The sequence below is a fragment of the Girardinichthys multiradiatus genome, chromosome 10, assembly GCF_021462225.1.
Source record: "Girardinichthys multiradiatus isolate DD_20200921_A chromosome 10, DD_fGirMul_XY1, whole genome shotgun sequence".
NCBI classification, from domain to species: domain Eukaryota; kingdom Metazoa; phylum Chordata; class Actinopteri; order Cyprinodontiformes; family Goodeidae; genus Girardinichthys; species Girardinichthys multiradiatus.
Window position 1 is genome coordinate 12,877,408 of NC_061803.1, and position 24,089 is coordinate 12,901,496.

The 24,089-nt window shown below is 40.2% G+C and overlaps 1 protein-coding gene across 2 annotated transcripts in view; it reads right to left on the minus strand.

Annotated features, from left to right (window-relative positions):
* Positions 1-71: 71 nt before the first annotated feature.
* Positions 72-24,089, minus strand: part of prkcea (protein kinase C, epsilon a) — a 57,767-nt gene continuing 33,749 nt past the window's right edge. The window contains exons 3-15 of one of the 2 annotated variants that reach the window (XM_047376942.1): positions 15,746-15,911; positions 15,603-15,637; positions 13,668-13,756; positions 12,529-12,658; positions 10,662-10,804; positions 8,785-8,887; positions 7,677-7,870; positions 6,461-6,634; positions 6,223-6,377; positions 5,811-5,949; positions 4,631-4,819; positions 4,314-4,460; positions 72-2,640 (exon numbers count right to left, since the gene is read on the minus strand). In XM_047376942.1, the coding sequence (XP_047232898.1) occupies positions 2,491-2,640; positions 4,314-4,460; positions 4,631-4,819; positions 5,811-5,949; positions 6,223-6,377; positions 6,461-6,634; positions 7,677-7,870; positions 8,785-8,887; positions 10,662-10,804; positions 12,529-12,658; positions 13,668-13,756; positions 15,603-15,637; positions 15,746-15,911 (1,814 nt within the window). In that variant the 3' untranslated portion in view covers positions 72-2,490. Of the gene's footprint in view, positions 2,641-4,313; positions 4,461-4,630; positions 5,478-5,810; positions 5,950-6,222; positions 6,378-6,460; positions 6,635-7,676; positions 7,871-8,784; positions 8,888-10,661; positions 10,805-12,528; positions 12,659-13,667; positions 13,757-15,602; positions 15,638-15,745; positions 15,912-24,089 lie in introns of those variants that run through there. The other variant, XM_047376943.1, reaches the window with a different exon arrangement.

The following is a 24,089-nucleotide window of genomic DNA, read 5'->3' on the forward strand; positions in this document are numbered from 1 at the left end:
TTTCAGCATCCCACAGTTTTGTCTCCAAAGTGCAATGACACAAAGAAAAAAAAAGACAGAGGCGTCTGGGATGGATGTAGACAGCTCAGTGTTTTATTGGAATCAGACCAGACGGGGACTAGCCCGGCTGTTGCACTACATTTTTGGCACAGAGTAAAAGATAAGAGTGACCAGGAACAGCCGTACCCCTGGGTGCACAAAGCGTCACTACACACTGACTCTACTGCACAGACAAGCAAACCGGCCCGTCTTCAGATCACTGTACAAGACATGAGACAAACCGTCCCTCTTTATGTGTGCATGTGTGGTTCAGAGAAAGAGAGAGATACAGCAAAGGGAGGGGGGGCAAAGGAGAGAGTCAGTGAGTAAGTGAGAGGTAATTTAGCTGCTGGTTCACCAAGTTTCCTTACAACCGGCTGAAACAGACCTATAATGGAATAGTTATAGTTTTACACATAAAGGTTCTTATCTTCCAGATACACTTTACAATAATAATAATAATAATAATTAATGTAACAATAAAAAAGAGAGAGCAATAAGAAAGAAGAGCCATTTTGAAAAAATAAAGCAAGAGTGAGAGCAGTTTTTTGGCTCAGAGGGACAGAGAAGCAAGGAAAAGAGGAATTGCTGAAAAGTAAGGTGGGTGAAACATTGGTGGTTGCTATAGATACAGGAATGCAGAAAACAAAAAGTTGCACACAACATGGAGGAGACTAAAGTTCTCACATTCATGCGCACAAACATGTACATTCACAATACTTGGAAAAAAACCAAAAAAAGAAATGGGCCAACCCATTCACACCGGCCGGCAGACAGATGAAACAGCTGGACACCGGAGTTTTTCACTGCTACACGGGCCGCCTGTAACTCTCTGCTCCACATAATTAGTTCAATAGCCTGTAACATTCACTGTACATACAGAGCCTTGAAAAAGCATTCATGCCCATTTTGATTCCACATCTTGTCATATCTTCACAACAGCAATTTTCAAAGTATTTCAAAGGGATTTTATGTGATGGATCAACACAAAGTAGAATCACTGTGAAGTGGAAGGAAATTATTTATCATTCTCAAAATAAAAGTTTGCAAATTAGTAATTCGAGTCCACCTATGTGAACTTTAACCTCACTGTTCAATGCCCCACAAATCTGGTCTTTGTGGCAGAGTGGCAAGACAGCATCTCCATCATGAAACATGGTGTTGGTAGCTGCCGGTTTGCTTTCCTTTAGCAGGGACAAAAATCAGTTCAAAACTGAAATGTTTTTTCGCTATTTGTGGCGAAAGACTTATACTCTAAGTCACCCTAAACACACCATCCCCACAGTGAAACTTGATAATGGCAACATCATGCTTCGTGGATGAAAAACAGTGTTATCCTGGAAGAAAACTGTTTTGAGGCTGCAAAAGAATTTACACAGGGGTGGGGGTTCTCTTCCAGCAGCAAGAAGACCCTAAAAATACAGCCTGAGCTATAATGAGATTGTTTAAATCAAATCTTATTCATGTCTTCAAATGGCCCAGTTAAAGTACAAACCTAAAACCAATTGAGAATCTATTGTAAGACTTAAAAATTAAGGTTCATTCCAATATGACTGAGCTTGAGTTGTTTTGCAAAGAAGAATGGGCAAAATTGTCAGCCTCTCGTGCAAAACAGATAGAGACACACCCCAAGTTACCTGCAGCTGTAAATGCATAGAAAGGTGCTATCGACTTAGGGATGCTGAATGCAAACGCACAAAGAAATTGGATGAAAATCATTTATCAATTTCCTTCCACTTACCAAAGAAGCGCTTACTACGTATTGGTCTATCACACAAAATCCCCAATAAACTACATCAAAGTTTGTGGTTGTCACCTAAAAACTGTGAATACTTTTGCAAGGCACTGTACAGAGGACGAGAGGACAGAGAGTGTGATAGTCAACGCAATTTCACCCAAAATCTAACAGAACAATACATTTTTAAAGAAAAAAACAAACAAACAATAAAATATTTAGATAGTCATGGTATTGCACAAAAGGGTGTTTGGCCCTAAATGGTCCACGATAAGGACAGTAATAACACAGGAAGGGTGCTTGTCCATGCGCAACGACGCCCCCTTTACTAGCAGACGATACTGACACGATACAGCCACTCGACACAGGCTATGTACAAGCCTTCGCACCGCCGCTCCGTGTGTGTGTGTGTGCATGTGTGTGTGATTCGGTGCTGGTTAGAGAAGCGGTGTGAGTGTATCCATCTGTCTAAACAGTGAGCAAAGTGACAACGTGTATTTGTGTGAGAGCGGTGTGTGTGTGTGTTCATATTTATTTTCATAGTCATATTCATAATAAAACCCAGGCAACAAGAACGACACAATGCAAGGAAATAATGCTCCAAACGTAACAACCAAGAGCTTCAAAAGGAAAAGATTGACCGAGAGAGTGTGTGTTCTGGTTCTGCTGAGTGTAAGCATGCCAGGTGTTAGTGTTGTCTGATAGGTGTGTGTGTGTTAGGTCTGCGTCTCCTCGGGGGCGCAGTAGGAGAACTCCTTGAACTCCTCCTGGTTGATCTGTCGGATGATGGCCTCATCGGTGGGCGTCAGCACAGGTTCCTCCTTAGTGAAGTCCTGGTCAAAGTTATTCACATCTCTCTTGGTTTTCTGCACACACACACACACACAAACACACAGAAACAAGTGAGTCACTTTGACTCTTAACAACATTCAAAGCAAGAAACTTTACTATAATTTGATAATTAACAAATTACATCACACCAACACCTTCAGATCAAAAAGGCTACCTCCACTTTCTAAGTCACTGCTCCTGTACAGATAATTCCTAATTTGTAACTTATTGTAAGTTAAAACCAGTACCTCTCTGATTACTCTGATCTGTTCTAATTAATAGTAGTAGGAGAACACAGCACCCTGCACAATTATTGGTATAGATGTGTGAAAAACAAAACAAAACCTGGTTGATATGGAGACTTGCAGTCTTGGTATTTCAATCAGTTAATAATGGTCTGCATTGTAATAAGGTTCCCCCAAGGCACCTTTAGATGAGAAACAGGCCCACAGCACCACAGATCCTCCACCATATCTAACAGTGGGAATGAGGTGCTTTATTCACAAATACATCCCACTGTTTGATGCGAAACCCGCCTTGAATGATTGTGCTGAAAAGAAAAATCTTATTCTTATTTTTATCTGATCAAATCACACATTTACAACTTTACAGCTTTTGGTAAATATGATTTATAGTTGCGACAGAAAGAGTTTTTCCTGAAATCGCTCTCCAACTGTTATTTTGGTGTCGCCATTTTCTGACTTGCCACACATCTGCCCTATTTGAATTGCATGTTCTCTTGTCTTTCTGATTTTGAAGAGTGGCTAAGAGGAATATGGTACCAAAGCATTAAGCTTATAACATTAGCACTGGCAGGAGATAATTGCTGATTGTTCTTGCTCCTGTACCTGTATTGTGATACATTTGAATTTTTTCTGTGTGTTTGTCGCCCCCTCCTGGGCCTTCGTTGGTTGGGAGCTGGTGGGGTTTGGTTATTCTTTTAAATTGTTTTATATATTGTCTGATAGCATTTACTAAGCACATTATTTTACCTTGTTATGCAATTGGAAGGTATAATTTAATGCTTCCAAAGCTCAAACTTTTCGAATTTTTACCTTTAAACCATATTAGGGAATTTGAGTACAACAGTAAGCATTTACCTAAGGGGGTTTTATTAAATGTATATTCCAACAATCATAAAACAATATAGTCCTGAAGTTGGCTTCTGATTATGCCGTGAGGTAAAGGGAAAATTCAAGCCTTATTTTAGACCTGGACCAAGTTTTAAGAGGTCTACACTACAGGCCAAAGGAGAAACGAAAATGACATTTTCTGATTTCTTAAGATTTCTGAAAGTTCTCTTCCAAAAAAGTTTCATCAAAATATACATACACATGTCAGAGGTACTTCATTTTTCATCAATTCAAGTTTTTATGTTTTAGATATTGCGCAAGAATAACAGTCTGAAAACTAATCCATACTCAGGTTTCTGTTTTTCTATATTTATCCAGACCTGGAAAATCAAGAATGTTTCAGAACCCTTTTTTCAGGATTTTTTTTAGAGCCACAAAGTTAACATTCAACCCAAATGCCATGGTGACTGTATTTGAGAGACTGTTTCTGCAGTTTTTTTCTCCACAGACTGTTTACCAGCAGGTACAACTGATCAACACTATTGTTACGTCAGTCCTGTTTTAATTTAAGTCAAAAACCTGTGAGATTACAAAGTTAAAATGAATTTGTTTTTTTTAGGGTGTGAGTTTCTTACAATCCGGGGCTTGAACGGCGGTTTCACTTTTCTCTGCTCCAGCAGAACCCAGTCGATTTCCCTGAAGAAGGGGTGGGTCTTGATGGCATCCTCGCAGCCCTGGGTCACCACACAGCCCAGACGCTTGGCTGGGTTTTTTGTCATGAACTAAAAACAAAGCAGGATGATGACCAACAGATAAGATTGACATGTTCAACACACGGTCGTCCACATAAGCTTGGTGGATGGATGGATGATGGATAGATGGATGGATGATGGATGGATTGATGATGGATGGATGGATGGATGGACGATCATAAGAGTTGGATGAAATGTACCGCTCGAAGAATGGACACTGCCTCCTTGCTGAGCCACACGGGATAGAGGACGTCATCATGGAGAATTGACTCAAACAAGTCGTCTTCATTATCGGCCTCGAACGGCGGCTGCCCGGCCATCATCTCGTACATCAGCACCCCCAAAGCCCACCAGTCCACGGAGGCTCCGTACTCAAGCTCCTGCAGTATCTGAAAGCAACAGAACGACACATTTCAACAAGAAGGACAGATACCCAGAGCATAAATTGCTCATCTGACCTCCTGTAGCACTAGTCTACTGGTGGAAAAGTCATAAGTTAGAAACAATTTCTAAATATTAATATTACTAAATACACAGAACTTTAATATTACCATGTTTGAAAGATTTAAACATCTATTCAAGTTATGCTTTAATTTTTGTTTTTACTTTAAGTTTTTCTATCATTTTAGAAAGATTTTGCATTTCCAGCTTTTCTAGAAATTAGGCGGACAGCAAACAAAAGTTAGGAACATCTACAACATTTATATAAATGACAATTAACTGCATTTTAAAAAGGCCAAGCCAACAATAGAGAAAAACAATCTAAACATGGCCACAAAGAGGGACTCCTTAGTCTCAAATCTTTTGCTGCCTCTAACAAATTTTGTTCCAGGAATGCCCTATATTTAGATCCATCGATCTTCACATGAACAACTCTTACCTGCTTCCTCGTCCCTGCCTGAGAACACCTTGTTTATCATTGCGGATGGGGATCCACCTGAGCTGTGGATCCTTGCAGCTCCTCCAGAGTAACATGGGCCTCTTGTAACATGGACTATTCTCCTGGCCTGTCAGCTTAGGTCGAACTGATTCCATTTTCAGATAATACTGAACAGCACACAGTGAGATGTGTAAAACTTGGGATTCGGTTTATAATTCGGAGGAAAACGTTTTTCTTTAGTTGCCAACATAGATTTTCTGATTTGTTTTTGGTGAAAACGATGCCTCACTTTTATTCAATTAAATCGAAATTCAATTAAAATACTTTATTAATACCAAAGAAAAACTAAATAATAATAATAATTATTATTATTATTAATAGGAACCCATGGAGGATTGTTGCTGTTGTTTTGAAGCAAAAGGCTTTTTATTTTATGCTAAGTTCTCTGAACAACTTTGACTATTTAAGTCGGAGACTCTTGCTGACAGACGTTGGCTCACCTCAGGGGCAATGTAGTCAGGTGTACCGCAGAAGGTGGTGGTGGTCACTCCGTTCATGATGCCCTCCTTGCACATACCGAAGTCTGCCAGCTTACAGTGTCCCTCCGCATCTAAGAGGATGTTATCCAACTTCAGGTCCCTGTGAGAGCAGGGTGCAGATAGAGGGGGGAGGGTCAGTGCCATCTGCTTCCCCCAGTGGTTTAAATCAGTCAGGGAAGTCATTGAACAAATAACCTTAGCAAGCACCATGTAGTGGGAATGTCTGCTAAAATCACTTTTAAAATATGTTTTGCTCAAAATTCTAAAAGTTTAGGTTAAGTTTGCCTATAATACTATTGGATGATCAGTTAGCTCTAAGGTACAGACAAAGTCTTGCTTGGCTGAAAACAAAAAAGGCTTCAGAGGTATTTACCTGTAGATGACTCCATTCCGATGCAAAAACATTAAAGCCGATGTGACTTCGGCAGCATAAAAACGGGAGCGAGGCTCATCAAACTTCCTGGATCTCTGAATCTGGAACATCAGGTCTCCTCCGTTCACATACTCCATCACAAAGAATAAACGGTCCTGGACGAGACAGAGAGGCAGAAGCATGAGACAAAGACAAGCTGATGAATCATCAAAGCTTCGTGCTTTCGTTGTGCTCCTACCCGTGTCTGGAAGCAGCAGTAGAGCTGGGTGAGGTAGGGGTGGCGGCGGGCGAGGGCCAGGATGCGCTTCTCTGTCATGGTGCAGTCCACGTCGTCATCCTGAAGAATTACGTCTTTCTTCAAAACTTTGACGGCATAAACCTCGTCTGTCCCCTTCAGCTCCGCCAACATCACCTGGTTACAGCATAAAAAAAAAATCATGGTTTAAAAAAACCCAAAGCTGCTGCCACAAATATAATTTGTCAAAAAAATGACATTACATCCCATCAGGAAATATTTGGGTTAAAGTAAGAAACAAATAATTTTACTAAAAAACGAAGTTTTCTAACACAAACTTTCCTAACAAGTATGACTTGTTTGGAAGAGTTTCCAGGAGAAAGCCTTTCCTCTCTAAAAAAAACAATGACAGCATGACTTCCAAATGAACCAATGACACCAAAGTGGAGACATACTAAACAGCTCTGTGTTTGGGAGCAAAGCAGACACAGCATATCAACACCAACTCCCCATGCCAACCATAAAGCATGGTGGTGGAGGGGAGATGATTTGGGCTTGTTTTGCAGCCACTGCACCTGGGCATCTTGTAGTCAATGAATCAACCATGAAGTCCTCTGTACACAAAGGTACTCTAGAGTCAAATGTAATGTCATGGTTATTTGGACACACACGGGCGCCTTCCGGCTTTCTATACTACTTTGTATATGTATTTACAGGCGGGGACTGTGCGGATCAACCACCACATGCAGCTGCAGCCAATTTTCTGCCAATGTGTGAAGGTAGCATGTGCGGTGACATGTCTGCATACTGTTCTGTACATCTGAATTGTTTTTTGCGCTGCAAGCTTCAGGATTTCTCCGTTCTCCAGGTTTTAGAATGAAAGCTGCACACTATTTTTAAGGCCCTGGTTTTAGGGCTGGTGCTGGTCATTTTTTTACCCTAGCACCTACATAATCTCAAAACACATTTGCAGGCTAGGTGGCTAACACACTGAGCTAACAGATTGCTAAAACCTCAGAACCAAAGGGGAATGCCAATATCCGATGGATTAGATACTACATGCAACCACAGTCAGACCTCATGATTTACAGTGCAGAGTTTAAAGGATACCTAAAGAAAAGATTCAGCTGCTGTTATCAATTCAAAAATATGTTTTATTAAAGCATAATGAGCGGTAAACAAACAAGCAACCCCCTCAAACACCTCCACACTGTCGTACCTTGCCAAAGCTGCCTTTGCCGAGGACTTTGATAAAGTTAAAGTCCTTCAGGGTCCTCCTCTGGCCCTGTCCGTTCTCCCTGGCCGCCGAGGAAGAGGACGAGGAGGAGTTGGTGGAGGAGGAGGAAGATGAGTATTGGGGTCCCTGCTGGTCGGGCGACAGCGCGTCCTGCAGGCGTTCTAGCTCTGCCAAGCCTGTGTGTGTCACCGGAAAAACAGATCAGACATAAGTAATAAAAAGAAACACCTTACTTTCTTATTTAAGTTAAATGCTATTTATCATTTTTTGGAGTTCACAGAATGTAAAAATTAATGACAAACATCCCAATATAACGTGACAATCTGATAGTGGTACAAAAACGGATACCCTCAAATTTAAGTGCAAGAGTATATATATAAAAAAATAATATATATATATATATATATGCTGTTATTTTTCTTTTTGAATCACTTCATGCTTTCCTCCATAAACAATAACTAATAATACCTACTATGAGAAAAATAGTTATAATGATAATAATATATATAATAATGTAATAATGCCAGGATTATTATTATCAATAGTAATAATTATGACTGCCATTCCCATTATCATTATTATTGTGGTTATTACTAATATTATTAATATTAGTAGTAGTTTTGTTAATATTATTATTATTAATAATAATAATAATGTAATTCTTATTTTCACAGTTATTATTATTACTGGAGGAAAGGATATAAGGGGTTAAAGGGAGAAAAACGTTAACTTTTTGGCTCATGAATAAAAAAATTAAATTAAGAAAACAAGACTAAGAGAAACAAAGAGAAAGTTAACTTTCGACTTCTCAGCTTGCAAAGTGTGATAATGACTAACTGTGACAACCAAATGGTGGTGGGCGGTACGAGATAACTTACGTCTAGGCTCTGAATCTACAGAAACGCATCTTTCTTCTTATTTCTTAACAGGAGCCACAATATTTTTACTGGAATCAGATGAGTACCTCTTACTGGTTTAATTAGCGAGTTAAAAACTGTGTTTTGTTAACACAGCCTATCCTAAAACGGTTTTATTACGTCGGCTTGCTTGTATTTCTCAACAGTTTGTGTGTGTGTGTACAAAGTGTTACCCTGCTGTGAGGGGGAGGTGGGGACAGCTGGCTGGCTGAAGCTGTTCTCCTCCGTCTGAGAGAGCTCAGGAGGAGACTGCGGAGGGTCCTGCCCTGGAGTCAACTGGAAACACAGAGAGACAACATGGTCACCCCTTTTGACCATCGCTTTCTGTATATTTTTCTAAATCATGAGTCGCAATTGTTGCCTTATCAACACAACCACATGACGAAGAAAAAAAACAGTCCGTACTTCTTTATTTAAACTATCCCATATCCCTTTCTGCTTCTCTCTATAACAGTCTCAATCAGGTCTGGCATCGTACGTCACCTCAGACAGACTGGAGGTAGAACAGATGGGAACATACATTTTCAAGACAAGTCTTACCAAAGTCTCTCAACTGGACTGGGAACATTTTTAAAAACGCTATATAATTTTCTCACAACTCCGCAATCATTGACTACTTTGTTTTGGTTTATCACATAAAATCTTAGGAAAATACATATGGATGGGATCTGACATATTTAGAAAGAAATCAAGGAGTATGAATACTTTTGGGAGAAACTGTAAATGGGAGGTTTCTGTGTTTCAACAATCAGTGGGATCCATATTTTATACATCTTAGAGTTTAAACATATTAAATGTTAAAACATTAAATGTTTCATACTATCAACCAAACCTTAATATCTGACAGCAGTTTTGAAATAATGATTTTATTTATTAAGAGAATAAAGCTACCTTAACCAACCAGGTAGTATGTAACAAAGAAATTGGCAAAGGGAGCAAATATTTGTTTATCCCATCAGTTTTATGTTTTTTAAACTTCAATATATAACTGTGTATCGTGGTAGTACTTCCTGCTGTAAAAACTGACTGGGGACTAAATAAAGTGCCTTTTATCTTATTTGGGGTCAGATTAGATACTAGACTAGAATACCATTGTCTTGCTGCATAACCAAAATGTGCTTGAGCTTAAGGTCACAAACTGATGGCTGGACATTTTCCTTCACGATTTTCTGGTAAAGAGCAAAATTTGTGGCTCCATCAATTACAGCAAGTCGATCAGGTCCTGAAGAAGCAAAGCAGCCGCAGATAATCACACTACTACCACAAAGTATGACTGTAGGTGTGCTGTTCTTTCACATAACTTCCAAAAAGTTACATTTTTGTCTTATCAGTCAACATGATGTTTTCCCAAATGTCTTGGGAACCATGAAGATGTTTTTTTGGGAAATATGAGACAGGCCTTTGTGTTCTTTTTTGTAATTTCTGAGTTCTTGAACCTGTCCATGGATGCTAAATTTGCTGCAGTCTCTCAATTATTGTTAAATCAAGAACACTGACTTTGTACTTCAGTGAATTAGATGTTGTTTTGGGTACTTTCCAGACTGGTAGATCTAAATTAATTCTTACCTATCCTTGGATTTCTTGAGATTGGGGCATGATGTGTTTTGTTTTGAGCTCTTTTTCTCTACTTCATGTTGTCTATTCAAGGGACTGTATGTGTCAACAGGTCCTCCAGTAATCAGGTCTGTGTGAGGCTAAGGAAACTGAACTCAGGAATCCAAAAATGTGGTTGATCACTTTGAATTTATGACTTAAAAATAGTTTTTTCACATAGGGCCAGGTTGGGCTAGATACATAAAATCATTCTTTGAAAACCACATTTTGCATTTACTGGAATTAAAATTTGTTTGATGATATGAAACATTTAACTGTGGTAAAAAGCAAAAGCAGAACTGGAAATAGGAAAAACATTCATATTGTTTTTTAAGGACAGCCAACTGGTTTAAACAATGACCTTGGTAGGTAGTTGATCTGCTTTTAGAAAATGGTTTTAGGTGGTGGATCATTTCTACGTGTGATGGGCTCCTTGCGACACACTGAGTCTGGTTACCTTCCTCCTGCGCTGTGCTGTGTTGGAGATTTTGTCAGGTGTGACTCCCAGGTCAGACAGCACCTTGGCGATTCCTCGGGCGTCCACGCCACAATTAGGAGCTACATTGGTCTCACAGCGCCTGTGCACATTCATCTTACACACTGCGAAAACAACAGGGGGAGATGAAAGGAATCAGGCTTGGCCTATTGGACAAAAGGCTTCGTGGCTCAAATAATGGACTTGTGCCGACTGTGTGGTACGAACGGAGCTCAGAGGTGGGACAGACAGACAGACAAAAGCAGGTGCCCATCAGGATGCCACGGACAGTAAAACACTGTATGTGCATGTAAAATATTGTACTTTTATAAACTGAAAAACATCTTTAAATGTTAATTCATTATAATCACAAAACCTACAGATTTAGGAACTAATATTTTCAGAGCGCATCACAAAATACACAAAGAAAACACACAGATAACATGTAGACATGACTCAGTGATGTTATTAGTATGGCTAAGAGGTATATCTGAAATCGCCAACTCAAACAGCAGGTAGTCTTTTTAGAAATGTCCATTAGCTCTGCAACAAGCATCAACATCATGTCCCACCAAATGTGTGACGTGAACAGATGTAAGACTTTTCTCATACATTTTAGAGTGACAGCATCACAAAACGATTATTGACACTCAGACAATAAAACTCTCAGCAAATATTGTGTCATATCTTATTTTAATCGCATGCTCGCCAAAAATAAATATTTACCTGTCACATTTTAGAGGTGCTAGATGAGGTCCTTCCTCCATTCATCACACAACAGAATAAATGAAACCCATCTGTCCAGCACAGTATTGCGCAATTAATTTCCTTAATTCCCACTGAAAGTTACTGGTCTCCATAAACCTCAGTGTGGAGAGCACCTGTAGAGTTATTTCTTTGCAGCATCACATTTTCTCCTTTAAATGCAATCCTGGACTTTGGTATAACTGAGTCATGTCACAAAGGACAAAATCGACTTAATAGGCAGGTACCTTATAACAAAAACAGTTTGATCCAGGAAATTCTCACCTCTGGTGCACAATTACACACATAGAGACCTGTAGCCACAAACTGGTCTTGATCTTGTGGTATTTAATGTGGTATTTAATTTCTACTTGGATGGTCAACAATTAATCGCACACGCAGTCCAGAAGAAATTCTGAGCTCAGTCACTGCTGTCTCAAAATGTTTCCCATTCCAGAAATTCAAATATTTTTTTTAGTTTCCTCTATCTTATCCAAGAAGTATGCAAATATACAAATTTGTTAATATCTCCTTTAGACTCCCTTGATATTTAGGGTACTGCATCTTCAGAAGTTTACATAGTCTGTGATACATTTCTGCAATCAGCTTCTCTAATCTTCAAAGTAAATTGTTGAAGAAAATCATTAATTAAAAATAACCCACCAAAAACATACCAGCTGAAATCCTGCGCCGCTAAACAGAATTCAGTGCAAGTGTGGACTATCAGTTCACTGAAACTCCTTGAATTTCTCTGCTGCACAACAAGACTGAAGTACAAGATCTGAGACTAGACATGGGATTTGAGTATGTTCTATGCACACATCTAAAATGATGCATCCTGAAATCAGCAAAATATGACCCAACGGTGGTTTACTGCTGTACGTGTATTTGATAAATCAGGACCATTGTGTTAAAGAAGAAATCTCATACTACAAACGAATTTCTCAAATAATTTATCATTCATTTGAAATGTAAAATGTACTTACTGCAAAATCTGGAATAAAAATGTTGATTTGATCTTCGCTTTTGTTCTAAAACATTTATTTAGACTTTTATTGAGAGGTGCTGCCTTGGACTGTAAATTCCCAGCTGAACCCAAACTCACCTTTACACTGAAGGCCCTGCCTCATGAGGCCCCACAGCAGAGAGCCACAGTGGTCGCAGAAGGTAGGCACCTTGTAGTTGTGGATACTGAACTTGTGGGGCATGTTAACACTGAACCGCTGTGAACCCACCTGCAGAGGGAGACACACCCACACGAAACCACAAGACAAGGATTAGACTGAGGAAGGGCGCACATGTTTGAGGTTGTTTTTTATGTCAAGTAACAAACTCTGAGTGCATATTTTCTTCAGACCGCATGGAGCAGAAACAGGGAAATGATGTTGCTGTTGATTAGGACAAAACTGATCTTTACACAAACACATCTATCAGCACAAATACAGTTGAAACCAGATATTTAGAAACACTGAATAGAAAAATATAAACCTTTTTCACCCTGTTGGCATTAAATCTGCTAAATGTTTTTTGTTAGGATCACAAAAATAATTTCTATTTGTTAAATCCTAGAATAATGAGACAGAGAAAGATCTCTATTACTTTCTTCATGTCTTGGATTTGTAAGCTTCCGGTTGGTTATTTCACAACATTTTAGTCAAATGGAGGCACAACTGTGGATGTATTTTAAGGCATGCCAGCAAAAACATTTTGTGTGTGACATTGTGGCATTTAGGAAGGAGACGGGTTCTGTGTCGCAGAAATAAACATGTTTTGGTTGGAAAAATTGTGAAATTAAGTCCAGACAAAAAACAAGTCCTATACTGACTTGGGCAGAAAGGAAAAAGCCATTACTTCATAGCAGTATATAAAAAAATTATAATTTGAAAATGTGCTCAGTTTTTTGGAGACACGTCCATTGCTTTAATGAAAGTAACTTGAAGTGTTTGGCCAAAAAGGGGAATCTTGCAACATTGAGAACAACATCCCAGCTGTGAAGTACCTGAGTGGCAATAAATAGCATCACAATTAAACAAAGTCAAGTCATACAGTGATTCTGCTAAATACTACAGAAATTATAGAGCTGTGGTATAAATAATTGTGGTGATCCTAAGAGATCTGAAACAGTAAAAGTTTAGTCTGAAAAATGTCAGACAGTCAGGAAGAAAATATGTTTACTGTGCTTGTAGGTCTCTGGTTTTAACTCCATATGTGTGTGTGTGTGTGTGTGTGTGTGCACCTATTTACCTCCTCAGCTGTGTCTTCCTGCTTCTTCATCCCAGCACACTTGGTGATGATAAGCTCATGGCAGCGCTTGTGGACAACGCAGGTACACACTGAAAGCACCAATGCATTGAAATCACACCTGTGCTGTTACAAATAAAGCTTGGCAGCTCCTGCTTCATTAGAAAATAGAAAAGAGTTTAAAGAACGCATATCTCTATTATTATTAATGGTAAATGCTGTGCTAACTAGCTCCAATCTAAATTGAACAGCTGGGTAAGGATGGCTGATTTTGAATTGAAATGACAAAACAAATATGTCTTAAAGATCTAAATTCTTCAAAATAATGTGGGTTTATGGCCATATCCTGAAGTATGGCAAAGTTACAGCTTTTTGTACCGGAAAATAAAGTTTGACTGAAGATAGAACTGAGTGAAGAAAAGGAGACTGACTTATGCTTGCTTATTTTCTACCCTAATTCATTAGAATCCTATTTTTTGGACCACAAACATCCTGAACACCTTCATGTATGTACAATTAAATCACTTCACATGTTTGAGATTTAGAGCTATTTTGAAAACTCAAAATATCATTAAAAATCCGACAAGGACCGATCATTACTGAAACTCATCCCATTCCTTCTGTTTAAAATGTTTTCTATTTTTATTAGATGCTATAGAAAGTGCCGGAGTGACCGCAGTTTTCTCTGGCTCTATATAAATGTGTAGCGCTGCAGCAGTCCTACTTGTTCAGATGCACTGCCGGTCAGCTGGCTGAAAGAAATTTGGGAGTTTGGAAATATTTCCAGTTGTAAAAAACATGGATAGTTAGTCTATTAAAACTAAAGAAGCACCACCCAACACTCTCACTAACGTAATGCTTTTTTACAAGGTGCAAGCTACAAGCAGCCTGTCTGTTAAGCACCCAACTGTAGGCTCGACCCAAGAAAATGGTTAACTAGTTATAACATTTCATATGATTCACAAAAATCAGACCTAAATACAAGGTACATATCTGTGATTTAACACACAATTACCAACACTGGTAATATATTTTTATTATATAGTTTTCTTATTATAATTGATATTATTATTATTATTATTAAGCATCTGTATACACAGTTTGTTTATCAGCCACATCAAAAAGAGATATGCCAACAAACTGTCTAGTTTTCTGCCAACGCTTGTATATATCTATTTTATCTATTGTAATTTAGCTAACATATCCAATTTTAAAGAATAATTCCCTGTTTTTGGATAATTTTTCTCATATACTTAGTGGAATGGAGCAGTTCCAAACACTGACCTTCCCTGCAGAGGCAAACCAACTGATTTGCAGAAAGGGCTTTATAGAGCTAATGGGGGCTGGTTTGTTAAGATAATCAAGATTCCACCAGGCTGCTCAGATACCAAAACCAGACTTTATTTGTTTAACTTGTAAAAAGTACTTTAATTAAAACATAGTAAGCAGTCTAAGAAGAAAGTCATTTACGTTATCAGTGAGTAGATGTGCCATCCATGAAGCCCAGATTGAATTACTGATGAGGGCATTTAAACCTCATTGAATGCTAAATTACCTCAGTGCTGGGGTTTCTAATTCCCACATAATTCTTGGGGGATTTGGTGACTCTGGTGTGTCAGGTTCAACTCTTCACTGGTACGAATTTCCACTAACAAACTATTACATTTTCTGGTTGCACACTGGGTGTTTCACCATCTTCATGTGCACTAAAAACCTCCATTAAATGTACAAGCTGTTTTGCAGAATAGTCCTGCTCTGCATTTTTTAAAGTATTAAATCTTGTTCTGAATGATGGTAATACTGATAATGAGTGGCTCTGCATGTTGGCAAATCACATTCATCACTCAGCAACATGTCTCTCATGTTCTCCAGCTTCAATAATAAATTAAGTGCTTTGTTACATGAGAAATTTGGACAGGGCTGCAGAAAGGTACTCACCCTGACACTGGTATCCCTGCTTTCCCAGCACACCCCTATCAGATCACACACAAGAGGAGTCAGTATTACCAGCCAGGCTGGTTTAATGAAACTCAACTTCTCATGCAAATGAGGTGGAACAGGTGTGTTTATGTGTTGCCTACCAGATAAAATCTCTGCAATGTGAGCAGTAGGTCGGCTGTCTCAGGTAGGTAGCCATAAATTTGTGTCCGTTGACTTGGTGGACACGTCTTCGGACGGCTCCTTGCCTCCGGCGAGGACCGATCCTCTCGCGGAACACCCTCTCCTCATTCTCGTTGGTTCCCGAGGCTGTTGATCAAAACATACAAATCTGCATTTAAAATATTTTGTCATCAACTCCAAACAGTAAACGTGTTACAAGGCAGATAATAAATTGCAAAATAGAAAGTAAGATGTAAACTACAGGTCCAACTCAAGTCTTGAGTCTGTTCTTCTTGTGACGTAAGTACGACTTGAGTCTAAAATATGATATACAGGGGTTGGACAATGAAACTGAAACACCTGTCATTTTAGTGTGGGAGGTTTCATGGCTAAATTGGACCAGCCTGGTAGCCAGTCTTCATTGATTGCACATTGCACCAGTAAGAGCAGAGTGTGAAGGTTCAATTAGCAGGGAAAGAGCACAGTTTTGCTCAAAATATTGAAATGCACACAACATTATGGGTGACATACCAGAGTTCAAAAGAGGACAAATTGTTGGTGCATGTCTTGCTGGCGCATCTGTGACCAAGACAGCAAGTCTTTGTGATGTATCAAGAGCCACGGTATCCAGGGTAATGTCAGCATACCACCAAGAAGGACGAACCACATCCAACAGGATTAACTGTGGACGCAAGAGGAAGCTGTCTGAAAGGGATGTTCGGGTGCTAACCTGGATTGTATCCAAAAAACATAAAACCACGGCTGCCCAAATCACGGCAGAATTAAATGTGCACCTCAACTCTCCTGTTTCCACCAGAACTGTCCGTCAGGAGCTCCACAGGGTCAATATACACGGCCGGGCTGCTATAGCCAAACCTTTGGTCACTCATGCCAATGCCAAACGTCGGTTTCAATGGTGCAAGGAGCACAAATCTTGGGCTGTGGACAATGTGAAACATGTATTGTTCTCTGATGAGTCCACCTTTACCCTTTTCCCCACATCCGGGAGAGTTACGGTGTGGAAAAGCCCCAAAGAAACATACCACCCAGACTGTTGCATGCCCAGAGTGAAGCATGGGGGTGGATCAGTGATGGTTTGGGCTGCCATATCATGGCATTCCCTTGGCCCAATATTTGTGCTAGATGGACACGTCACTGTGTTAATCCTTTGTTTGGTTCGTATTACATGTTCATCCGCTAGGGGCACTGTGGGGGGTTGTGGGGAGGGTGTGAAGGTGGAGCTACTGGAGGTAGCGGTGTCGGAGTTGTTCTGGAGGAATGCTCATGGCGGAATAAAGTTACGAAAGGATAAACAAGTTGTTTTCTTTGACTAACATTGGTAGCAGAGGATGGTTAGTAACTACAGAGTTCCGCCAACATTTGAAGAAGGAAAGCCTTACGAAAGCTGGAAGAATGAACATTTGGACGAGAGTTACGGATTTGGAAAAAAAAGAAACAAGCGCTGGCAGTCGCCCTGGCGCTGTCTGGAAGAGCGCGGGACACGGCGATGGAAATTCCGGTAGACGACCTAAATAAAGACACTGGAATGATTATATTGTTCGCCAAACTAGATGACTTGTTCCTGAAAGAGGAAAAGGACAGGATCTACGAGGCGTACTCGGATTTTGATCGAATCATAAAAGAAGTTATCATGTCGATGGCGGACTATATTATTGATTTCGAGCAGCGTTACTCGCACATGAAAAAATACAACATGGAGCTACCTGACGGAGTTTTGGCTTTTAAGCTTTTGGACACTGCATGTTTGGACATGATGGACAGACAGCTGGCTTTAACGGCATGCTCAGATGTAACATTTGCTTCTATAAAGTCCGCTTTGAAGAGAATATTTGGCAAAAAAAGAGAGCAGAGAGCGGCAGCAGAAGGCATTAGACAGGAGTCCGTGTTTGCAACGGAGCAATGGCGGCAAAAAGGCAAGTACTGGCGGCAAAGTCCCCATCAGAAAACTCCACAGCCCAACACACCGCAGCCCGGTACAAACCCGCTGGATAAGTACGGACGACGGTCGAAATGTGCAGTGTGCCAAAGTACTTTTCACTGGGTTAAAAACTGTCCGCACAAAGCTGATAGTGTTAAAATTGCTGATGATACAAAAGACGTGGAAGAGTGCAATTTAACTCTGTACACCAAAGAATCACCAACAGATGCCGAAATATTCATGACAGAATGTTTTGGCTCGGCAATAATTGACACTGCTTGCACTAGGACAGTTTGTGGACAAGAGTGGCTGGACAACTACAGTACTGTATTACAAAAGAAAAGTGTGAAGAGTATGAAAGAGACAGAAATACAGAGTCACAGGCCCTTCAAGTTTGGAGATGGAAAAATCGTCTACTCCATAAAAAAGGTAAAGATACCTGCTAAAATTGGCAACACAAAGTGTAATATAGAAACTGAAGTAGTACCATCTGACATCCCGCTGCTTCTGAGTAAAACCTCATTAAAAAGGGCAGGGACCGTTTTGGACATGGAAAGGGACAGTGCAGTGATGTTCAACCAGCCTGTCAAACTGGACTTTACTAGCTCAGGTCATTACTGCGTGAACATTGTGGACAGTGAAAATAGAAATGTTATTCACTCTGATAAGCTATTAGAAGCTACTGAGGAGGAAATACTGACTATAACAGACAAGATGAACACAAATAAAAAGATGAAAGTTCTGGAGAAACTTCATAAACAGTTTGGACACGCCTCTGCTGATAAAATACAGAGACTTTTGACTGGTTCTGGTAACAAGGACACAGAATACAACAGCCTACTGAAAAAGGTTGTGAACCAGTGTGATGTGTGTCAAAGATATTGTAAGACCAAACCAAAACCTGCTGTCGGCTTACCATTGGCATCTACATACAATGAAACAGTTGCTGTAGATCTGCACGAACTTGAACCTGGGGTTTGGTACCTACACATTATTGACCAGTTCACCCGTTTCAGTGCTGGTAGTGTCTTAACCACAAAGAAGTCTTCAGAAATAGTCAAATGTTTTATCCATGATTGGATCAGTGTACATGGCCCACCACAAAAGTTGTTCAGTGACAATGGTGGTGAATTTAATAACGAGGAAGTGAGAGACATGGCCGAGAACTTTAATATTGAAGTTAAGACAACACCTGCTTACAGTCCGTGGAGCAATGGACTGTTAGAGCGCCATAATCAAACTCTGACAGAGATCCTACTGAAAGTCAAAGCAAGTACTGGATGTGACTGGAGCATTGCCATGGACTGGGCCCTTATGGCAAAGAACTCTATGCAGAGTGTCCATGGATACAGCCCACATCAGCTGGTGTTTGGGCAGAATCCCAATCTACCCTCTGTATTAATAGACAAAGCTCCAGCTCTAGAGGGCACCACCAAGAGCGAATGGATTGCCAAGCATATTTCAGCCCTGCATGCTGCAAGAAAGGCTTTTACAGAAGCGGAATGTTCAGAAAGGATACGCAGAGCACTAAAGAAGCAGCTGCGACCCATAGACGAGCGATATGAAACTGGAGACAAAGTATTTTACAAAGGAGTGGATTGTCCAGAATGGAAAGGACCAGGAGTGGTGATTGGTCAAGATGGTGCAGTCGTTTTTGTAAGACACGGAGGCACCTGTGTCAGAGTGCATCAACTCAGATTGAGAAAAGTTACTCACGAGAATGAAGAACCTTAAATTGCCTGCAATGAGGAGAACATTCAAGGACAACATACAGTGGACATCATTCAAGAGAATGTAGGAGAAGAGACTATTGCAGTAAATCCTGAGAATCATCCTTTGCCTGCTCCTGTAAATGCAGAGGCAGAGAGATAGCACACTGGGAACACCATCATAAAGACAGGTCAAATTGTGACATTCAGAAATGCAGAGGGTGTCTCACGAAAAGCTAAAGTGTTGGGGCGTGCCGGCAAAGCAACTGGGAAATACAAGAACTGGTTTAACTTGGAGCTGTTGGAGCCAGCAGAAGTGGCTAGCAACAGTGAATCAGCTGATATGTCACAGTTGGAGGATTTTCAAGTCCAGGCAGATGCTGAGGATATGGATACACACGAGGATGTTTTTGTGAGTAACGACATGTCGTTTGATGAAGCAAAGAAAAATGAAATAATAAGCTGGAAACAACACCAAGTGTTTGAAGAAATTGAGGACAAAGGACAAAAGTGTGTCTCCACTTGTTGGGTGTGCACTCTGAAAGAAACTGAAAATGGTATAATACCTAAAGCAAGACTTGTTGCACGAGGATTTGAGGAGCTACAAGTTTCTGACATACAAAAGGACTCTCCAACCTGTGCCTCAGAGTCACTGAGACTCCTAGTGGCAGTTATATGTCAAAAACATTGGGAACTTCACTCTATGGACATTAAATCTGCCTTTTTACAAGGAATGCAACTGTCCAGAGACATTTTTATCAAACCTCCTCCAGAGGCCAAGAGCACAGGTGTGCTTTGGAAACTAAAAAAATGTGTGTATGGTTTAGCTGATGCTTCACTGTATTGGTATAACAGGGTAAAAAGCATCATGATTGAAGCAGGAGGCATTATGTCTAAGGTTGATCCTGCAGTTTTCTATTGGCTGGATGAGCTAAAAAATGTAACTGGTGTACTTGCTTGTCATGTTGATGATTTTATATGGGGTGGATCACACATGTTTTCAGAGTCAGTCATACCTCACCTGAGGTCAAAGTTTAATGTCGGTCGTGAAGCACATAATAGCTTTTCCTATGTGGGGGTAGATCTTGTCACTGAAGGTAAGAAGGTACAAATACACCAAGAAACATACATTCAGCACTTGGAGTCCATACACCTCTCACCCTCACGAGCAGCAGAGTCAGCTTCACCTCTCACCGAAAAGGAGACAGAGCAGCTCAGATCTAAGATAGGCCAACTTCTGTGGGTGGCGAGACAGAGCAGGCCTGATGTCATGTTTGATGCTAGTAATTTAGCATCCCGTCTCAAACATGCTACAGTACAGACCATTAATGAAGCAAACAGAGTTGTGTGTAAGCTCAAGGCCAAGTCAGTTGAATTGAATTTTCAACATATTGGGGAAGACAGTAACTTAAAGATGGTTACATTTACTGGTGCATCTTTTGGAAATCTTTCAGATGGGGGCACTCAAGGCGGGCACTTCATTGTTTTGATGGGTGACAATGGGCAGTTCTCTCCCATTTCATGGCAGTCAAAGAGAATTAAGAGAATTGTCAGAAGCACTCTGGCAGGTGAAACACTTGCTATGTCTGAGGGGATTGATAATGCCATTTTTCTTTCCACACTCTTTTCTGAACTCAGTACTGGTAGTACTGCATGTCCTCCACCTATAATCTGTGTGACTGATAATTTCTCTCTTGTTGATGCACTTAAGTCAACTAAGTCTGTTGCAGAGAAAAGGTTACGGCTGGAAATCAGTTCAATTAAAGAGCTGATTCAAACTAAGAGAGTTCATCAAGTGTTGTGGTCTCAAACAAAAGACCAACTTGCAGACTGCTTAACAAAGAAGGGAGCATCCACAACCTCACTTCTTAAGGCTCTTTATGAAGGCCTTTGGAAAATTCCACAAATTTCACATTCTATCAGGTTGAAACTGTTCTAACAAAGATCTTTAACGGCTGTGTTTTCTCATGAGTCTTAAAAATGTATGTATCTTTGTTTTTGTTTTTTTTTTGTTTTTTTAGAAAAGGTGGGAGATTGTTAATCCTTTGTTTGGTTCGTATTACTTGTTCATCCGCTAGGGGCACTGTGGGGGGTTGTGGGGAGGGTGTGAAGGTGGAGCTACTGGAGGTAGCGGTGTCGGAGTTGTTCTGGAGGAATGCTCATGGCGGAATAAAGTTACGAAAGGATAAACAAGTTGTTTTCTTTGACTAACAACTGCCAAGGACTACTGAACCATTCTTGAGGACCATGTGCATCCAGTGGTTCAAACATTGTATCCTGAAGGCGGTGCCGTGTATCAGGATGACAATGCACCAATACACACATCAAGACTGGTGAAAGATTGGTTTGATGAACATGAAAGTGAAGTTGAACATCTCCCATGGCCTGCACAGTCACCAGATCTAAATATTATTGAGCCACTTTGGGGTGTTTTGGAGGAGCGAGTCAGGAAACGTTTTCCTCCACCAGTATCACGTAGTGACCTGGCCACTATCCTGCAAGAAGAATGGCTTAAAATCCCTCTGACCACCGTGCAGGACTTGTATATGTCATTCCCAAGACAAATTAACGCTAATATTGGCTGCAAAAGGAGGCCCTACACCATACTAATAAATTATTGTGGTCTAAAACCAGGTGTTTCAGTTTCATGGTCCAACCCCTGTAGCTTAGTTGCAAAAACAAAGAGTTGAGACATTATTAAGTTGAGTCTGAAGTCTTTTTTTTTTGCAATATAAGTGCGACTCAAACTCTCAATCTTGAGTCCCAATCTCTGATTCAGCCAGAAACTTTCTTCCATCCGTTCTTTTTATTCTTAGTACAACAGTTTGTACAAATAGGGATTCTGCATTATGTTCCTCAGGACCTTTAATCGCTCAACGGCTTCTCATCCTCCTCAACCCTTCCTCCCCCTACCAAAAAACACCCCACACCTACCGGAGGCCTATGCATATATACGTGTGCAAAGCTATTTATACTGCCGTGTGTGGGCACAAAAACGAAGGACAGCATTTTAAAATACTCCTCCTCGATGAACACCATCCAACCAGTCCTCTTTATTTCCTCTCTGCATCCCCCCAAAAGATAAATGCTTTTCAAGAGTAACCTTAAGACAAGAGAACCACCTCCATTCTAACTCCCACACACACTGCTTCCCTCGGCGCTCCTGTCCTAGTTAGCCTTTCTTTCACTCCCCTAGCATCTCTCTCCAGGGTGTGCTGTAGATGTGGTTACTGCTGAACTTCTTCAGAGTTTGATTACAGACAGGATGTCTAGGGACTTTGTGCATGTGGATTTGTGTGTGTAAAAATGTTTTCAAGTATCTGTATGTGATGCATATTGGCTGGAGGGGAACAGCAGCTAAATAGACTTACGGAAATCATTTTGCTTTACATAATACATCATCCATCTGTCTTGGACACACACACACAGAGTAGTAAAGGAGAAGAGGCCTAACAACTGCTAAGAGTTATTGTCTTGGAGACAGACCCGAAGAACGACCATCTGGGTGATGGCCGCCAAATAAACAGACACACGCATGTTCAAATATAACAAAAACATGCAAGTAGCTGACAGCAAAATCAAAGCAGTGGCTTGATAGAAACAAAATGGATTTTCAAAGGACAATGAAGTTTCAGTAAAGCCTGTGATGCGATTGTCCAATATTATCTGTATTCCCTGAGTACCGCATAAACCTCATTACATGAAAAGAAAATATGTGCCACAAGACCTAATAATACGGCACAATATTTCCCCTCCTTAAGTGAAATTCATCTCAGAAAGCATGTAACCTCAAGAGGGCAACTTGAGGTTAAGTGCCTTGCCCCTGTGGCAGGAGGAAGCTTGAATCAAACCCACAACCTTCGGATTGCAAGGCGACTACTCTCCCCACTGAGCCACAGTCGCCTCACCTGGCCTCTAAGATTGAGACTCTGGTTTTGAAGAAAGAAAGGGAATTTTTCTGGCTTTGCCAAGTTATATTGATGTTGTCCTGAAAAACTGCTCGTCAGGCTTGATGACAATCAGTCAATCTTATTTGATGGCGAGCTTTTCATACACAAAGTGTGACAATTCTTCGACTCACTAACTGTTGGGTGCTAAAATTGTAGCTGCTTGGTAGCATCCCAGATGATTTAGGATGATCAAACCTGAACTGATAAATCTACAACCAGAGATCATGTAAAACTCAACTTCACAGTACTGGCACTTTTTTTTATTTTAGAAAAGTCAAAAGTGAACATTTTCAATGCTTTTTTGGCATTACGACCAGCTTAGATATTGGCACACACACATATATATTGTGCACTGATTACAGATTCAGTCAAACACAATTTGTGAATTATGAAATCTGTACTCTATACATGCAAACATAAAAGTGGGGATTCTTCAGTATTGTGTATTCTATTGTTACATCCCTGCTCTATAAGCAGCCAAACAATAGCATCCAATGTAATGCAGTGCCATAAAATGTTTCAAAAGACAGCTTTCAGATTGAGAATTTAATTATATCAACACAGATCTTTAAAGACAATGGATTCTTCTATTTAGAATATAAATAACTACACTATAAACCTTAGCAGGCAGAAAGATGGCCACCTAATCTACACACAAACCTGATTAAACAAAAGAATTGAAGGTTTCTGTAGTACAGAAGTACTACCTTGTAATACACTACCCAAA